Raw genomic sequence first — 20,310 nt, 5'->3', positions numbered from 1 at the left:
TAAAGTTCAGCCTTCAGCAATATGGAACACATTACGGTTCCGAGATTGTCCCAAGAGATTAATGAGAAACAAAAATCTACAGGAAGTCCATAGAACGCAGTTCATCTTTAAAGTTCATGCATTGTCTTTCCAATTTCATAAACCAGTTAAACTTGGCCTTAGTATAATCATGAAATTGCTGTCCAAAATGTATGCAGCATCTTTATCATTTTCTTGCCATTACAATTTGGTAAGTGATTTTACTTAATCATTATTAAATATCCAGATCAATGTAAAATTTACTTGGTATATTTCCTGTGCACAAAATTAGTTAATTAACCTCATTTTTAAGCCACACTCGGGACAACAAATATGTAACTGCAATTTGTTGAAACACATCTTGCAACTACATGAGATAGAAAAAAAAATAAGCAATTAAAAGATGCATATAAAAGAATAAACAATAATTCAGAATTGTAGGGCTGGAAGCTATAGTAGGTATCTAATTCAACTATATCATCATGCAGAAGAGAAAAAAATGACACTTACTACCATATTAAGAAATACCCTACCACTCAAATGACAATATTAAATATGTATTGATTAGTATTTATATGCTGGGCACTCTTCTAAGTGCTTTGCATGTATTAGCTCTTTTAATCATTACAGAAACCCTATGAAATACTGTTTAACACCCATTTTTATAGATCAAAAAACTTAAGAGAGCCTTAATAATTTGCCCATAGTCATATTCCAAGTGAAAGAGCAGGGTTTGAACTGGCAGTCTATCTCCCAAAGCCGTGGTTCTGACCGTCATTGTACAATCTCTTGTTCACAATGTTTTGCTTGTTTTAATGCTTTATTTATTTGAGACAGAGAGCGTGCTTGCGCAAGTGGGGGGGAGGGGTGGGTAGAGGCAGAGGGAGAGAGAGAAGCAGACTCCCCACTGAGCAGGGAGCCCGATGGGGGGGACTCAATCCCAGGACCCTGGGATCATGACCTGAGCTGAAGGCAGACACTTAACCAAGTGAGCCACCCAGGTGCCCTGCCGCCGTAAGATCTCTTGTGAATAACAGTTACAATAAATGTATTGCCAAAATATGTTATTAAGCCATGCAATTATACAAAATGTTTTGGGGGGGGATGCTTATTGCATGTTTACAGTTTGACTGAAAGTTCACAAAACTTTCCAGTATTGTGTGGGTTTTTATGCACTTTTTAGAATGGTAATGTTCACCTTTCCCCAGTCCCATGCATCACCTACAGTACTGTCCAAATGTCTACCACCGACATCAATAAAAGCCTATTAGCATGCTCAATCAAATCCCATTACAAGGCATTGCTGAAATCCTAGTGCTGAGCACATCACTTCCCAGGCATACCATTTGCCAAACACAGTTCCATACTCACACTACCGGCTCTTCACAAATAAGCAGTCGCACGGACTCTGCGTCCTGGTAGACACTGGAGACACAGTTATGATCCAGACTTGTCCCTAAGGATTGGTATGGGTTAAGATACAGGGAATGGGCATATGTCCTGGAGGTCTTTGCAGAAGAGCTGAAATGTGAAGGAGAGGGAAGTCCTATCTTTTCTAAGGGTGAAGGTCTGTGTGACACAGGGTTTATGAGAAAAAAATTCAGGTTGTGATCTCTTGCTGGGTTAATGCCTTTCCAAGCCATCTCTGCCTAGGCCAGAGTGCTTCCTAAAAGGTAAATCTCAACATTTGTCTACCCTGTTTAACTGTTACTACATGGCTTTTTATATAGGAAAAGAATCACCCTCCTTAGTGTATCTTCCAAGCCTTACATGATCTGATGCTAAACATATAGATTGCTCTCCCACATTCTCCTTGAATTCTAGGAACACTAAATTGTTTGTATTTCTCTAATCTGCCAATTTTTTCTTATTTCTATTCTTTTGTATAAGATGATTACTTTGCATTGGGAATATAAGTGAATAAAATCACTTTGTAACAGTTTCTCATTGCCAGTAAAATTAAAGATGTACACGTTTTACAACCCAGACATTTCATTTATGGGTAGATGCCAGGAAAGGGAATAACTTGAACATTTGTATTGGGAGATGTGTTGTTAGGAGCAAAAGACAGAAAACATTCCAAACTCCTACCAGCAGAAAAATGAATGAATGCATTGTTATGTGTCAGCTATCCAATTTATTGCTTCTCTGCTCCAGACTTACTCTTATTGCCTACTCTTTGTAAATATATCTGGGTCCTTTAAAAACTTCTTTGCCAAGAGGTATGATGTTAAACTTTGTGAGTAGAAGGCATTGTAGACACATTGCAGGAAGGGCTTTTCCTTCCTGGTTCCCATGTGCTCACCTGGCAGGCCTCTGCATGCAAATGATTTCAGCATCTGGCTCATATGCATACATGACTTCACCATCACTCCCATCCTGCCGTGTCCCTGTCCTACAGTGCACCCATCCTGGAGTACCCCCATCCTGTAGTACCCCGATTCTGGGGTATCCCCATCCTGCAGTGCCCCCATCCTGCTGTGTCCCCGTCCTGCAGCGCCCCCATCCTGCAGCGCCCCCATCCTGCATTGCTCCCATCCTGCAGTATTCCCCCATCCTGTAGTGCTCCCCTGTCCTGCAGCGCCCCCGTCCTGCAGTGCCCCCCGTCCTGCAGTACTCCCCCATCCTGTAGTGCTCCCCCGTCCTGCAGTGCTCCCATCCTGCAGTGTTCCTCCGTCCTGCAGCGCCCCCGTCCTGCAGCGCCCCCATCCTGCAGTGCCCCCCGTCCTGCAGCGCCCCCGTCCTGCAGTGTTCCCCCGTCCTGCAGCGCCCCCGTCCTGCAGCGCCCCCGTCCTGCAGTGCCCCCCGTCCTGCAGCGCCCCCGTCCTGCAGTGCCCCCCCGTCCTGCAGCGCCCCCGTCCTGCAGTGCTCCTGTCTTGTAGTGTAGGCTGCTGCTGTAGCACTTGCTTCTTGCAGTTCATGGTGGCCAGAACTCAGTAGTCAGGAGCGTCTTCTAACATGGCCCTTGTTTGGTTTGGTGGTAGAGAGCCTCTGGCAAGGCAATTTCCCCGAATCAGCTTCCCACAGTGGCCCAGAACACAGGTTTCTGGGGAGTTTTGCAAGTTCTGCTAGCACAGCACCACAGTGCCTTCCTGCTGTTTAGTAAGGCCCTAGGCGTGGGGGGATTTCTTCCCTGGCTGCTCCATCTCAGCCCTAGCGATAGTGACCGCTCCTTGTACCTGACGTACTTAGATTCTTTAGAGTTCTCCTTACCTTTAACTAGATAGTATCTCATTACGGCAATGCTACTATAACTAATCATTCTTTATATTAACTTTCCCTGAGTATGTTGTGTGATTTCTCTGTCTTAACTGGACCCTGACTTATAACTGTTATATTCATGCAAGTGAATTGCTCCACATCAGTGAACTCGAGTGAACTCCAGCCCCAATGACACATGGATGCACCTTCAAAGGTGAGTGAAAAAATCAAGTCTTAGAAAATAGATACACAGTATGATTTTATTTATAAACAGTTAAAAAAATACCCCCCCCAAAAAAGGAATATAGCAATGTGTGGAATAACGATAAATAACAGAAAAGATTCACGTAAGATTCAAGAAAGTGAGTATCTCTGGCAGAAGATGAAGGCACACTGGTTAGCGATAGATAGGGGATTCAAAGATATTGGTAACGTTTCTTTCTCAAACTGGTTATTTGGGGGGACAGTTCTACAAATGTTAATTTATTTATTATTTTTTACTGTACATAATGTTACATATACCCTTTGATATAAATAGGATATTTGCTAATTTAATAAATGTAATTATCCTTTACAGTATAGAGTGACTATATTTACCAGCAGCATGATTAGACCAGAGTAGCTCAACTAGTTTGCTAAGATAGTGATCTCTCAGCCCTGGGTGGCCAATAGGGCTGATGCCAGTGCTGAATTAGACTCGATTCCCTATAATGCCACATAGGAGTTTTAATATAGTAGGCGTTTGCCTTAATTTTAACCCTTAGTTCAAATTCAGAATAACCTTTTATAATTATAGAATAAAAATTGTCCATCTTTCTTTTTTGATTCATAGGGAGAAGAATGTTAAGATGTGTATGTGTGTGTGTCTATGTGTGTGCGTGTATTAACTATATTTTTTAGTTTATTTTTTAGAATATGCCTTTCATGATTCTTTCTGAGTGATAGACCATACCTATTCAATACGGGTTCTCTGAAGAACCACCTCAGGCTACTTCTCTCAGAGTCCCGGCTGCAGCCTGCACGGTAAAGGCTGCAATGGAGATCTGTCGCTTCACTTCTCCCCAGGCTTTGGAAGGATCCACTTTGCTTTCAATATCAAACAGAGCATCATAAATTCCTGGGAATGACTCCCCTGCATACTTGTTGTGGCTGCTGGGAGCATAGATGACGTGCCTGTTGATAAAAACAGTTTGCGGTCTATCAGTTGTCCAAATGATACATACAAGAGAAAAACAGGAGCACTCTACAAGTTCTGGACTGCAGAATTCTAATCTTATGATTTGAAGAAGCCCCTTGTCAGCTAAACTTCCAAGTTTAATCATCTCCAAAGTCCAGTCTATGAAATATATGTTTTGACTTTAAACAGAGGACTTAACATGGTTCAGAGCAACAAAAATAACAATAATAGCCCCAGTAGCTTGTCACCTACTATGGATCGTGCTTGCGATTAAATGATTTGCCTATAATTTTTCTATTCCTTAAAAATAAACACTACAGGGGCGCCTAGGTGGCTGAGTTGGTTAAGCCTCCGACTCTTGGTTTCAGCTCAGGTCGTGATCTCAGGGTCTTGGGATACAGTCCCACATCGGGCTCTACGCTCAGTGGGAAGTCTGCTTCTCTGCCTCTCTCTCCCTCTCCTCCTGCTTGCACATGCATGTGCATCCTCTCTCTCTAAAATACATAAATAAATCTTAAAAAAAAACTCTACAAAATTGATACTAGCATTTCAAAAAGGAGGAAATTGAGATCTGAGAGATTAAGTGATTAGTCTCAAGCTACATTGCAAAAAAGTACTGACTTTTCACTATCCCACTTTACCTCCTGAAATGTAGCACAGTTGTGATTATTAAAGTCCTATTTGTGACCTGCCAACCTACTATTGTGTTTTCTCTCTTTAAAAAAGGAGATATACTAACATGTTAGAATGCCCAGCTTAAAGCATGAATAATTATTAAAAACAATTTTGAAAGCATAACATGACCTAGGTAGAAGGTGATATTTTATTGAAAGACCTATGTCAGTTCATGTCATAACCCATGAAGGGAAGGATAAGTTCCCAAGCAAAGAGGTAAAGAAGGAAAGAAGCACAATTGTGCTGCCATTGGGAAACCAGTCACATGTCTGGATGATGCCCTTACTCCTAATTCTAATCCTCTGATAATCCATAAACAGAAAGACAGGTCCATTTCTCACTAGTCACTGATCTAATTTGTTCTGCAATTCTTAGTAAGATCAATCTAATGTTCATCACTGATGTTTATCAGAAATATTTACAATTGTTAAAAATTAGAAAAAAAAGTGAACATTAGAAGAATGAGTATATAAATACATACTTTATATATTTTACATATATTTATTATGTCTTATGTGTATACATACATAAAGAAAAATATATGTAAAATGAGAGGGGGCTAAAATTATATAAACCAAATATAAGCATGATTTTATATCCGACAGAATTGGGGTGATTTTATTTTCTACTTGTGACTTTGTTGATCTTTTAAATTTCCTACAATGAACATATATTCTTTTATAATCAGAAGTAAAAAAGATATTAAAAAGAAAAAATGCAGCAATCACATTACATTATATGAAGAAATAATATATCATTTGCCACATATATTTTGAAATTTCTATTTGCTTATAAGAAATCAACTATATTTTTTCCACAGCACAAAAAAGAAAAAATAAAGATATAATCAGGAGTCATATTTTATCCTTACCTATAGAAAGGCCTGTCTGGTAATCCTAAAGGATCAATAAATGCTCGTTCCAAAAACATCAGTTGATCATTCATAATTCTCAATAATATTGGGCTAAACAACAAAACAAATACAGTTGTCACTTCGTGAGAAAGCATGCACTGCACAGCAAACTAAAAATTCACAACAAAATTAAATATAACTAATATATCTTAAATCTCTATGATATGTAAATTAAGAACAATAGTATACATGGTTACATTTTTTTATTATGTTATGTTAATCACCATACATTACATCATTAGTTTTTGATGTAGTGTTCCACGATTCATTGTTTGCGTATAACACCCAGTGCTCCATTCAATATGTGCCCTCTTTAATACCCATCACCAGGCTAACCCATCCCCACCCCCTCCCCTCTAGAACCCTCAGTTTGTTTTTCAGAGTCCATAGTCTCTCATGGTTCGTCTCCCCCTCCGATTTCCCCCCCTTCATTCTTCCCCTCCTGTTATCTTCTTCTTCTTTTTTTTTTTTTAACATATAATGTATTATTGTTTCAGAGGTACAGGTCTGTGATTCAACAGTCTTACACAATTCACAGCACTCACCATAGCACATACCCTCCCCGATGTCTATCACCCAGGCACCCCATCCCTCCCACCCCCCACCACTCCATGGTTACATTTTTAAAATCCTATAAAATACTATTCTGCTGAGGCTTATAAAACCACATAAAGTTGTATGTGCCAGTTGAAAAAGACAACAGTAATTTGTATTAATTTTGAAATAATAATCAATGGGCAAACCTAGGTATTTAAATATAGGCAAGATGTTTTTCATCTTAGGTATCCTAATAATCTACTCAAAGAAGTCATTTCAGTATTGAATGGGATAGTCTATTAATGGTTAGTAGGGTTCCTGGAAAATTATGCATATTTACCAAACCATAGGCAATGTTTTATTATTATTTTATTATTATTAAAGCCAAATGTCCTAGAAAATCATAATCCATTTCTATAAGGCACTTTGCCAAAGGGAGGAAAGATCATAGTTTTAAAGACAGAAAATCAACTTCATAGAATATATGGTGTTTGGAATCCCCTTAAGATTTATTTTTCATTGTTGATTTTTTTTTTTAACCCAAACACAAATTTGGAAGGATCTGTAAAGTATAAGGAAAAAAAAAATCCCATACTCACCCCAGGATGACACAGTTATTATACTAATTGGTTTACTTTGAATTTTTCTCTATATTTGTTCAATAAAAAGTAATCAAACTGTTTACAATTTTAAACATTTTTGGTTTGCTTCACATTTTATTGTAAATATCTTACATTTCCTTTATAATCACCTATTTCAGTGTTTATGAAATGTTCAAATTGGAGGACATCTAACTTTTAGATAGATCAGTACCTCTTAGGTATTGATTGTTTTGAATGATTTGATATTTTTTAATAAACTATTTCTATTTTATTATTATTATTTTAAAAATATTTTATTTTTTTATTTGACACAGAGAGAGAAAGCATACAAGCAGGAGGAGAGGCAGAGGGAGAGGGAGAAATAGGCTCCCCACTGAGCAGGGAGCCCCATATGGGGCTCAATCCCAGGACCCCGAGCCAAAGGCAGATGTTTAACCGACTGAGCCACCCAGGAGCCCCTATTTTTTTATTATTTATTTATTTATTTATTTATTGAAAGAGCATGAGCGGGGGGAGGGGTAGGTGGGGGAGAGGGAGAGAGAGAATCTTAAGCAGGCTCCACGCCCAGCACGGAGCCTGATGTGGGTCTCTGTCTCATGACCCTGAGATCATGACCTGAGCTGAAATCAAGAGTTGGATGTTTAACCAACTGAGCCACCCGGGAGCCCTTTGAATTGTTTGGTATTACAATTCATATCTTTTTCTGAGAAGCCCTTTTTTCTTTCCAAACTTGAAATTCTTTCCTGAAGAAAAGGTCCAAGAAATGGAAATACTATGGCAAAGTCTAATAACTCTGTAAATGGCTCTTGAAACTTTAATAGTATGTATTTATGCTTTCAGGTTTCTATTTTTTATTTTTATTTATTTATTTTTTCAAAAAGGTTTTTAAAACAATTCACAATGCTATCAGAAAAGTGAGAGAGCATCTGTTCCAGGGCACCATCTAGTGCAATGTGTACAACCAAGTTTTAAATCATTACTAAGTTGATACAAAAACAGTATAACGTTATTTCAAAAGTAGTATGATGTTATTTTCATCTATATTTTTTAATCAGTAGTTAATTTGAATGCTTTTTTAATCTGTTTCTGTACAGGTAGTGTCTTCTTTTTGAATTGTCTTGCCCATTGCCAACATTTTCAGCTTTGTTCTTTAGGATTTTCTTACCAATTTTCAAAAAAATATTTTTATAATGTTTATATTACTCCCTTTCCATATTTGCTGGAGAAGAGCTTTCCCAATTTTCTATCTTTGCTTTTGATGATTGACTTTCATATTATGAACCATTTCAGTGTTCTCAAACCTGATTGCTTTGTCATTTCCCTGTTGCTTCTAAACTTGGAATTTCACTTCCAAGAAATCTCAACTTTTAATAAAGAATTTTTCTACAACCATTGCTTATGATTGCATGTGATGTGAAGTGAGATTCTGAACTTTCTTATCAGTTGCTAAAAGAGCTTAAACAACATTATTGTTAAATATGTCTTTCTTCCTCCATTTATTGTTGATGTGTCCTTCATTGCAAACACATTTTTTTTTACCCAAATACATTCCTATATGTCACTCATCTATTTTTGGACTGCCTGCTCTTATCTTTCAATGTATTTTTGCATCAGTCCCTAAGGATTTGATATCCATATCATCAAAATAGGCTTAATAAACAGTAGAAGTTCACTTTCAAAATTCTACTTCAAAAAAATTTCCTTAATATCCTCTCATGATTTTTCTCCCATCTTAAAGTTCTATTCCAATTACGGTTACTTTGGTGATTTCACACAGAATGAATCCTAAATGCTTAATATTAGAAGAAAACTGGCTTCCCAATATTTGTTGTTCTGGAGAAAGAATTTTATCAGGTGGAAGTAGAAATGAGAAACTCTGGAGGTAATGACATTAAGAAGAGGAAGAAAAGAAAGTGTGTTCTGGAAATAGGAGAAGTTGGTTGAAGTATGATGGACAGACACTGAAAGAACAAGAGACAAAGCTAGTAAAAGCTAGGGTCACGCAGTGGAGGCCCCTCAGTGCTAAGGTGGGAATTTTGTCACTAATCAGCTGGTAGTTAAGGAGGTGCTGGCTTTTCTCAGCACAGGGCGGCCACTCAGAAAGTTAGAGGTGGGTCTTGCAGAGATAGGGCAGCCCTGTACAGCATGCCTTAAGGTGGACAGACAGGAGCAAAACACTTTCCAAAGACATTTCAGCAACAAAGACGTCAATTAGTATCTCTTTTTCATTGTATCTATTATAGGCATAACTTAAAAATGTAGAACATACTTGTTTTTGTCCAAGTCTTGAAGTCTCTCACTGAACTTAGAAGCAATTTCAGTAAAGTTCATCACAGCAGAGAAAAGTGAATCTGAAATAGAAATCGGGGCCTAATGGCGTTGTCCTATGGCTTATGCAAAGGGAACAGTATAGGAAGCTGTTTGTTCTCTTCTGCATTTTACAAGGTATTTATATTTTATATATTACAAGAGGAGCATCAGTGAAATGACAAATACATTTATAGATGTAAACAAAGTGTCTGATCACAGGGACTGGCAATAAATAATAAATGGACTAAAGTAGATAATAACATTTTGGAGATTAATTGAAGCACAGAGATAATGAATTTTGAAAGAGGAGGTGTAGCATACCAAATGACACACTGTATGTTTTCATTTCTTGTGGATGTTTCATTGAAATATTGTAGATTTTGTCAGCATACTTTCTCAAAACTATAGCATAATCTCGACAGTCAAATGGGAGCACTATGGAATTGGCTAGTTCAAATACCATCCCTCCTCGAACCTGGGCCACAGCGAGGTGATACTTAAAAGTTGGATCATAAAATTTTTCCACCAATTCATATGTTTCAGAGACACTGTGATACAAAGGATAGCTCCTGGATTTGCTTGTTGCCTACAGAAAGAAAACAACAACAACAACAACACAAAAACGCACACACACAAAATATATCTCATAAAATAGCTTATAATAAAATGCATAGTACCATATTTACTATTAATACTAGTAAAACTGTTTTGGTCAGTAATGAATACAGGAATGTATTTAAGAACCTCAATAAGCCACTTACTAAAGGGTTAATATTATAATGTTAAAAGATACCCCAGATGTGGAATTAAAAAATATGTGTATACAACATAAATGATAGTATAAAAATTATCTGAAAGGGCCTAAAGTCTTGCCTTCAAGGATACAGGAGATGTGAAAATGTTCCTGAAACAAAGACAAGATAATGTTGCATTTCAGTACAAATAATTTAAGAAAACAGGGAATTGTTGGAGGTGATTGTAAATGAGCATTATACAATATTATATAGGATAATGCTGCAAGTTGTTAATGACTGAAATTCCACAAATGGATGATTCTCTGACAAGCAGCGTTCAGAAGCATGAAGAATCTGCACAGTGAGGGGTTCAGGAGTGGATCCAGAGTCTCACGAAGGAGAGAGAAGGAATGCTCAGACATACATAAGACACCAAGAACATACACAAAACGCAAGCAGCAAGGACATTCCAAACTTTGAATTGCTGATTTATGCCTTTTGCCTGCCTTATTTAGCTGTTTATGTTTTTATTGATATAGAAGAACACTTTATATAGCAGTGTGTTGAAGAGGCTAGGATTCCAAAATTAGACAGCTGGAGTTTGAATCCAGGCTTTAGGATTTATTACCAAATAACTTTGGGTGGTTACTAACCCAAAGATTATTAGCTTTTCTTTACTGTAGTATTCTCATGAGTAAAACGTAGATAATATTAACATCTACCCTCACCCCACCGCCATCTAGCCCTGCCTAACTTCCTATCCCAATGGTAGGATTAAAGATTTCCTGTCTGGAGAGAATAACTAGTCCAAGAGAAAAGATCTATAGATTCTGTAGACCTATAGTTGTTGCCTCCCCTAAAGCACCTAGAAGAGGCATTCTTGATCACTCTTCTCTGAAGCTTCCCATTTGACAATTGCCACCCTTGCATACAGGGCTTTGGTCAGCTTTTTATAGACTCACTCCTAAATAAGACAGGTTGCCAAAGATGCCCAGGTATTTGAAAACAGCCTTTGACTTCAAAGATACAGACCAAACACACATACTAAAATAAAATCAACTCGGGTGCCTGGGTGGCTCAGTTGGTTAAGCGACTGCCTTCGGCTCAGGTCATGATCCCGGAATCCTGGGATCGAGCAGGGAGCCTGCTTCTCCCTCTGACCCTCTCCCCTCTCATGCTGTTTCTCTCTCTCAAATAAATAAAAAATCTCAAATAAAAAATAAATAAATAAATAAATAAAATCTTTAAAAAAAAGTTTAAAAAAATAAATCAACTCAAGAGTAAGGAGGTACTGCATAGAATGAAGGGAAACTTAATAATAACAACAATAGTAATAAAGATTTCAATAAAAAAAATGAATGACAGAGTTGAGAAAAATATTCCTGATAGTAAAAAAAAGACACAGATAGAAACAAAAGATAAAAAATGAACACACCAGAAAATAATCCCTAGATGTTAAACAACTAGTAATAGTTCAAAAAAGACAAAAGAGGGAAGAAGTGATCAAAGGGAAATGCATTCCCTCCAACTGCAAGACGTGGGTTTCCAGACCAAAGGGCCCACTCTGTGCCCAGCCCAGTGTGAGGAAAAATGGCATAACCAAGGCACACATGCACACCAAGGACAACATGGAAGATACTAACACCTTCCTTTAAAAAAAATCGGTGTGAAAACAGACACATGGATCAATGAATGAAATAGAATAAAGAACCCAGAAATAAATCCATACATATGTGGTCATTTAATCAATGACAAAGGTGGCAAGAATGACACAGTGGGGAAAGGACAGTCTCTTGAATAAATAGTGCTGGGAAAACTGGACCGCTACATGCAGAAGAATGAAACTGGACCACTTTCTTACCCCATATACAAAAATAAATTCAAAATGGATGAAAGACTTGAACTGAAGACCTGTAACATTAAAACTCTTAGAAGAAAACATGAGCAGTAGGCTCTCTGACACAGCCTTAACAATATTCCCTTGGACCAGTCTCCTCCAGCAAGGGCAGCAAAGCTAAAATATACACATGGGACTACATCAGAATAAAAAGATTCTGCACAGCAAAGGAAACAATCAACCAAAGGAAAGGGCAACCTACTGAGCAGGGGAAGATATTTGAAAATCATACATCCATTAAGGATTTACTCTCCAAAATATTTAAAGAACTTGCACAACTCAGTATCAAAAACACAAACAACATGATTAAAAACTGGGCAAAGGAGGAAAAAAACAGGGCCGATGACTTGAATAGACATTTTTACAAAGAAGACACACAGATGTCCAACACGTACATAAAAAAATGTTCAACATCACTAATCTTCAGAGAAATGCAAATCAAAATCACAATATCACCTCATACCTGTCAGATTGGCTATTATCTAAAAGGCAAAATACAATAAGTGTTGGCGAGGTTGTAGAGAAAATGAACCTTCATACACTGTTGGTGGGAATGCAAACTGGTGCAGTCACTGTGGAAAATAGTAAGGAGATTCCTCAAAAATTTAAAAATAGATCTACCATACAATCCAGAAGTTCCACTGCTGGGTATTTATAAGAAGCCAATGAAAACATTAATTCAAAGATATACATGCACTCTCTATGTTCACTGCATTATTTACAACAGCCAAGATATGGAAGTAGCCTAATTGTCCATCATACACACACACACACACACACACACACACACACACACACACACACAGGAATATTACTCAGCCATAAAAAAGAATGAAATCTTGCCATTTGCAATATGGATGGACCTAGAGGGTATTATGCTAAGTGAAATAAGTCAGAGAAAGACAGAATACCACACGATTCCTTATATGTGGAATCTAAAAAACAAAACAAATGAACACACAAAACAAAAACAGACTCACAGATACAAAAAACAAACTGCTGTTGGTTACCAGAGAGGGGAAGGGTTAGAGGGCAGGGAAAATAGGTAAAGGGCTTTAAGGGGTACAAACTTTCAGTGATAAAATAACTAAGTCCTAGAGATGTTAATGTACAGCACAGGGAATATAGTCAGTAATATTGTAATAACTTTGTATATCGTTAGATGGTAACTAGATATTGTGGGGATCATTTTGTAATGCTTAAAAATCCTGAATCACTATGATACACACCTGAAACTAATAAGATATTGAATGCCAATTATACTTCAATAAAAGGAAAAAATCAGAGCCAAGGGATCAGGGGTCAAATAGCACCAAATTTCTCAACAGCAATCCTGAAGCCTGGAAGATACTGAGGGATGAGTTCAGAATTCTGAAGACATAGGATTTTCAACCAAAACTTTGTGCCCACAGAAACTATCCAAAAATTGTGTGTGGTATAAATGTATTTCAGACACACAAGGGCTTTTGCTTTGATACACCCTTTTCAAGAAGTTCCTGAAGGATGTGCTCCAAACATACTAAAGAGTAAACAAGAAAAAGGAAGAGACAAAATCCAGGAAAGAGAAGATGCAAAACAGGAGAGAAGTGAAGGTCTCTCAGACTTCTCAATGAAAGAAAATTTCACAGGCAAGAGCTGTGTCACAGGCAAAGAAAACCACCAGAGAATCCAGAGGAGCAGGAGAAGAAGAACCCAAGGGGGAAAAAGAAATCTGCCAGATCACCCTATGGGTTTGAATACCCTGAAACTTTGTGGTGAATTAGTTATGGATACATGGAGGGCAAAAAAAAAAGATATTCTAATCCACAAGTATGGTAAAATGATAGACTGAGAAAATGCAATGAGGGAAAGTATTTGGGAGTTGGGAGAAAAAGTGATAAACGCTAAATGCCTATCTTTCCTCATGAGAAGTAAATGGATGATACATCAAACTGAAAAATAAATAAATAGCAGCAGGAGCATAGCATGTATAAGCATGCAGATAGATGTCAGATGAAACCAACAAAAAAGTTGAAAAAATGTGAATCTGTTGAACAGAATTAGAGATGGGACAAGCCTGCAAGTGGAATAAGGGACCAGTGTTTTCATCATGCACCGTTACAGAACTGTATGACATTTTGTGAACTATGTTCCTATGTTACTTTGGTAAACATAGAAACTATAAAATTGTCATTACCATCAGTGGCAACAACAGTAGGAAAAAAAATCATGACCTGTATATGTGTTCATTGCTTCTTGTGCCATAGAGCATAATTTTCATGTTTACTGACTAGAGATAGAATGGGATAAAAATCCAAACATCTGCTGGTCTGGATACTAATTCATCTTTGGAATAACAGGTAGGGAGGAGTCAAAGACAATTTCTACATTTCTAGTGTAAGTAACTGGGTGAAAGCAATGCCACCTTAATGAAACAGAAAATATATTTAAGGGAGAACATGCAAGTTCAAGTTCTAAGGCTTAGGATACCCGATTCAGGCATTACCCCATGTGATAGTAGCACGACCTCAACCACTTCTGCTTTAAATTCCTCTATTTCTCTAGGGCTTATGTCACATTTTTTCTATTCCAGAATTATTTGTGTAGCTAAAATATATTCATAAGTAATCTTGAAAAAAGTACTGACAGACTTACCCAATTTTTAGTGTACCGTGCTCTGCCTGAAGCAATTCCAAGTCTTTGGAAGAACACCTCAAAGTCATTACCAGATCCCAACTTACTAATCCTTTTAGGGATAAAATAGGAGGTTATTTGAGTAGTTTCTTCAGTGAGTACAAATTAAAGATTAATTAAACTCCATTCTTGCTCTTATAAATATCATTTTTCTTTATAAAAATCACGTCAGACAAGCAACAACAAAAAGTAATTGAGAGGAATATCAGTCCTGATCATAAAGTATCTACTTCCATAAGACTGTTTTGGGTAGTAGGGACCATTGTTCTTTTGGGTTCCTGGACCCAATTCCAACATGTGGAGGGGGATGTGTGGTGTTTCCCATATCAGCGACAAGCAATGCTTGGGTGTCCTCCAACTCAACTCAGTTCTGACACTGAAGGTAGCACCAGATTCCACAGGTGAATGGCTCAGTCCCACAAGACTGCCCCTCCACTGATTTCAGAAGCCAACCACAAACCCAGATTGTTATCTGTGTTTCTGACCAACGGGCTACAGATTGGAGATTCCCAAGTTCCCTTCCTTGCTTTCGATTAATTTGCTAGAGCTGTTCCCAGAACCCAGAGAACCATTTTATTTACTAGATCACTGGTTTATTATAAAAGGATGTAACTCAGGAACAGCCAGATGGAGGAGGTGCAGAGGGCAAGGTGTGGGGAAAGGGTGCTGAGCTGTCACGCCCTCCCCAGGTATGCCACTCTGCTCTAAGTTCCATGTATCTACCAACGTGGGAGTTCTCTGAACCCTGTCTTCTTGGGTTTGTATCTTCATTACAAAGGCACAATTGATTAAATCATTGGCCATTGCAAAGTGATTCAACCTCTGCTCATGGGCTGGGACTGAAAGTCCCAATTCTCTAATTATATAGTTGGTTCTCCTGGCCATCAGCCCGCATCCTTAGGTGGGGTCCAAAGGTCACCCTGCTAACGCAAAAAGAGACACCCTTGTCTCTTTCATCACTTAGAACATTCTAAAGATTTTGGGAGCTCTCTGTACCACGAAAGGGGCCAAAGATCTAATATATACTTCCTATTATAAATCATAGTATCACAACTGCATAAGTTACTTTTTTTTTAAAGATTCATTAAGTTGGAAAATATTTTCCCTCAACTTATTTTATCGTCTGTATTTGTTGTTCATGATGAAGTTAAAAGAAGAATTTTTTTAAGATAATTCAGATGTAAATCCTACCTTAAAAATTTTTAGTTATTCATACTCTTGATAGGTATAATCTTACCTATAATCAATCTATATCTCTGAGATATTTATTCCTCTAACCTTGCTTGTGAAGACATAACCATATTGAAATGATGCCTATATTTTTCTTAGAGTAACTATTTTTTAACTGTATGATATTCAGAAAAAAGAAAATGTATCAAGTAACTAAGGGACAGAAATGTGAGGGGAACTACTTTCCACCATTATAACTTTCGACTTATACACTGCCTGCTCAAAAAAGAACCACTTTTAGATGGCCTATAGATTTAACTTCAAAACACACAGTAATATTTTATTTGAGAAACAAAGCACTGCCTTCCCTTTATCACTGAAAGAAAATACACTTTCATTTTCAACCCAATCCTACGCTCTATCCAGTAGAAAGTCTTGTTTGCTTACCTGGGCATGCCACTGAACTCCGGTGAAGGACTTTTTCCATTCCAGCTCTCATAAAGAGATTTGCCTTCAAAACCTTCATCGGGGCTTTGGAGCTACACAGATTAAAAGGGAAAAAAAAGAAAATACTTATAAATCAGATATTTTAAAATTTAAATGTCCATTAACCAGGGAATGAATAACTAAACTATATTCAGCAAAACACGTGATACAATTCATACATTAGCAGTCATTAAGAATTATAACAATGAGTTTCTGACAATAGGGGAAAATGTTCATGCTATTATATATGTGTGACTATTATAAAAAATACATGACGTGTATGGAAAAGAAGGCCAAATTATTACCAAGCTACTGTATGCAAATGAATGGTCATATTGTAAGATTTTTTGGGCTATTTTTTCTGAATTGAGGGAGGCTGCTCTCAAAAACACACATTTCTCTCCTCTTATAAAAAAGAAAATGGGGGCGCCTGGGTGGTTCAGTCGTTAGGCGCCTGCCTTCGGCTCAGGTCATGATCCCAGGGTCCTGGGATCGAGCCCCACGTCGGGCTCCCTGCTCCGCGGGAAGCCTGCTTCTCCCTCTCCCACTCCCCCTGCTTGTGTTCCTGCTCTCGCTATCTCTGTCTCTGTCAAATAAATAAATAAAATCTTAAAAAAAAAAGAAAATGAAAGGAAGCAAGGTGATTAAGAGAAGGTATTTCTTTTAATATTGCTTCTTGTCAGTAAGGTTGCTAAAGTCATTAAATAATACACAATAAAAACAAATGCAATAATATTTTATTTAATTATTTATTATAATTGTGTTAAATATTGGGCTTTAAATACATTTTCTGGTTTTACAGATGAGAAAACTAAGGAAAAAAAATATGACCTAATATTGAGTTCTAGACCTATTCTTGAAATCTAGCGCATTAGATGTTATGCCGAAAACATTTCACAAACTAAACTTTAATTATAAATTTTCCATCACTATTCACGGGTTATTTATTACACATTATATGGTATACAACGTTTTTATATTATATTTAATAAAAGTCTTATGTTCTATTTTTTTTAAAGATTTTATTTATTTATTTATTAGAGAGCGAGCAAGAGAGAAACAGCATGAGAGGGGAGAGGGTCAGAAGGAGAAGCAGGCTCCCCGCTGAGCCAGGAGCCTGACGTGGGACTCAATCCCAGGACCCCGGGATCATTACCTGAGCCCAAGGCAGTCGCTTAACCAACTGAGCCACCCAGGTGCCCCTATGTTCTGTTTTTCAACAAATTTAATTTTTAAAAGTTTATAGAGTACCTATGCTGTTTAAGACTTTTTGTGAATGCCAGGGATACGAAGCTCAATAAGACTACATTACATACTCTCTACGAGTGAGAACTACAGGTAAAAATGTGGAATGCAATGTGCTAGGTGGAAAGGTCTATGGGAACACAAATAAATTCGCATAAGCATGAGGAGAGAGTTAGAACTTAGGTTAACAGAAATTATGTTATTAATTTGTAAAATATGAATAAATAGGCAACAAAAGAATTTCACTCAAGCTTATAAATTGACACAAAATTTTGATATAAGGAACAGCACTGCTGCATTTATTCTAAGAAATGCACATTTAAACAGTGTAGAAATACAGTACTAAATGCTCAGTTTATCACTCAAACGTAAAATGCTATAAATCACTCTCCCCAAATAAAACAGAATAAAACAAACCCCCAAACTGTCAAGCATCACATAATTCCAAATCTGACCTAGAGGGTAGTATTTTTGCAATTGTCTCCAGATGCCACCAAACCAGCCAGAAAACAAATATAACTGCCAAGCTTCCTTAGCATTTGCCTTAAATTACATGAACAGTGAACATTCTCAGAAACACCCTGTTGCAGATATTTAAATTTTTACACACTTCATGGAAATCAATAAAACTGCAGGCAAATGATGCAGCTCTTGAGTAACGACATGAATTTTTTTTTTTCTATTCCTAGAGGAGAAGCTAAGTCATAAGATTACATTCCATGCTTTTGAAACCAAAGGTTAGTGACATTTAAGTCTTACTGAAAACCCCTATCTGAAGGGGAATGATTGTGTTTTCCTTGGTAATTATACTTCAATTGGTAATTCTATTAAACAGGCAAGTCTTTTTTTCCTTTCCAGTTCAAATCAGATAAGTAGCAGTAACAACAAAATCCGCCAAGCAACAAGTTCTTCATGATGATGAACGCTAGGCCCAGTAGACTGAGGATCAGGACAAGGAAAGTGAAGAGCTGCCTGTCAGTCCTGGAGGAACTCAGGCACAATCTCTCTGGCAGGTTCGGGATCCTGTGCTGCTGTCAGAATTAAGAGAACTTCAGCTGTCAGCCAGTTCAGTGGGGCTCAGTGGAGTGCAGCTCAAGGCCAGAAGTCAGGAAGGGGGGGTACATGGTCTCCCCTAGCCTCTGCCCCAAAACGATTGGACCCTGGAGTCAGCGCTTGCTGTTTTTACGACATACTCCTTCTCAATCACTTAGAAACTTCAACTCTTCCTGCGTCCTGGGCTAACTGATATCATTACTTGAAGGAGTATAAATCAGTTTTAAAATTAAGGAGTGAAATCACAGGACCAAGTCCCGGTTCAGCTATTGCACGAGTTGTATGACTCTGGGGGCTAATGCTTTTTGATCTCAGTTTTCTCGATTTCAAATGGGGATGGTAGACACAATGCTACCCCAGGGCTGCTTCAGTAGTTGGGAGAAGTGGGGTAGCATATGTAAACAGGTTATTAGATGTAATGTTCTCTGGAGTTTATTAGACGTAATATTTGCTATATGAGAGAAAGACAAGTTATAAAACAATGCAGCTGCTTAACATAATAATGGTTCCTCAAGAGAACATCATTTGTAGAACTCAAACTTTCTAAAATTATACATAATTATTTTACCTCCTTCGTTAGGTTGTACACCAAGCTGTACATTAGTGGGGAGCAATCGACTCTCAGAGTATAGTTTCCTTGAAGATAAAGAGAGAGTGGTTTTTTATTTCATTTACTTCATTCCTTCATTCAAAGATGAATCCTAGGTCTTTACCCAGAAGGATCCTTAACATAACATAATAATAAAAAAAAATAAAAATAAAACAAACTAATGATGTAATGTATGGTGACTAACATAACATAATAAAATTAAATAATAAAAAAAACCCCTAAGTCCAATAAAAACTCTCCAGCTTACTATTCAATAAAGGCATCACTGCTCACCATGGTCCTCAGTTCCAGGCATGAAACAACCCCCATCACTGCTCCAAATCTTCACCTCCCACTCTGCCCAAGCAGACTCCTGCTCAGGGGCTTTGCATATACAGTTCCCTCAGCCTGGAACAGTGTTACGCATTATATCTACATGACTTAAAACTCCCCCTCTAGTCTAATGTCATGTTTTCTGAGAGTTTTCCCCTGAACTTCCTACCTAGAGGAGCACCCTCTCTTCCTATTATCCTAGCCGCTCTTTCTCTTTTGACCTTGCTTATTTTTCTCATTGGTTATCTCTCAAACATGTTAAATATTTGCCTTTTTATTTTCCATCCTCCCACCAGACTAGAAGTTCCATGGGAACAGGTGTTCTCTTTTATTTGTTGCCAGGGGTTAGCACAGTCCTGGCCTTTAGCATTTACCCAATAAACATTTGTTGTAAAAATGCATTTATGGGGGCACCTAGGTGGCTCAGTCAGTTAAGGTCCAACCCTTGATTTTGGCTCAGGTCGTGGTCTCAGTTTCCTGGGATTGAGCCCTGCATCAGGCTCCATGCTCAGCTTGGAGTCTGCTTGAGATTCTCTCTCTCTCTCTCTCTCTCTCTCTCCTTCTGCTCCCCCTCCCCCCGCTTGTATGTGTGCATGCGCACACACACTCTCTCTCTCAAATAAAAGAAATAAAATCTTTTAAAAAATGCATTTATAAGGCAGATGCTCTCCAGCTAGTTCTGAATAGAGAACAGAGA

At 37.8% G+C, this 20,310-nt stretch overlaps 1 protein-coding gene across 1 annotated transcript in view; it reads right to left on the bottom strand.

The window, feature by feature from the left end:
- Positions 1-3,467: 3,467 nt before the first annotated feature.
- The window catches only part of FOLH1 (folate hydrolase 1), a 76,530-nt gene continuing 59,687 nt past the window's right edge, over positions 3,468-20,310 (bottom strand). The window contains exons 13-19 of the mRNA XM_036064521.2: positions 19,260-19,327; positions 16,355-16,446; positions 14,699-14,789; positions 9,755-10,019; positions 9,393-9,474; positions 5,943-6,035; positions 3,468-4,392 (exon numbers count right to left, since the gene is read on the bottom strand). Of these exons, the coding sequence (XP_035920414.2) occupies positions 4,203-4,392; positions 5,943-6,035; positions 9,393-9,474; positions 9,755-10,019; positions 14,699-14,789; positions 16,355-16,446; positions 19,260-19,327 (881 nt within the window). The 3' untranslated portion in view covers positions 3,468-4,202. The remainder of the gene's footprint in view (positions 4,393-5,942; positions 6,036-9,392; positions 9,475-9,754; positions 10,020-14,698; positions 14,790-16,354; positions 16,447-19,259; positions 19,328-20,310) is intronic.

Source organism: Halichoerus grypus, chromosome 11 (genome assembly GCF_964656455.1).
Source record: "Halichoerus grypus chromosome 11, mHalGry1.hap1.1, whole genome shotgun sequence".
NCBI classification, from domain to species: Eukaryota; Metazoa; Chordata; class Mammalia; order Carnivora; family Phocidae; genus Halichoerus; species Halichoerus grypus.
The sequence above is the reverse complement of the archived record's forward strand: the minus strand, read 5'-3'. Positions and strand labels throughout refer to the sequence as shown.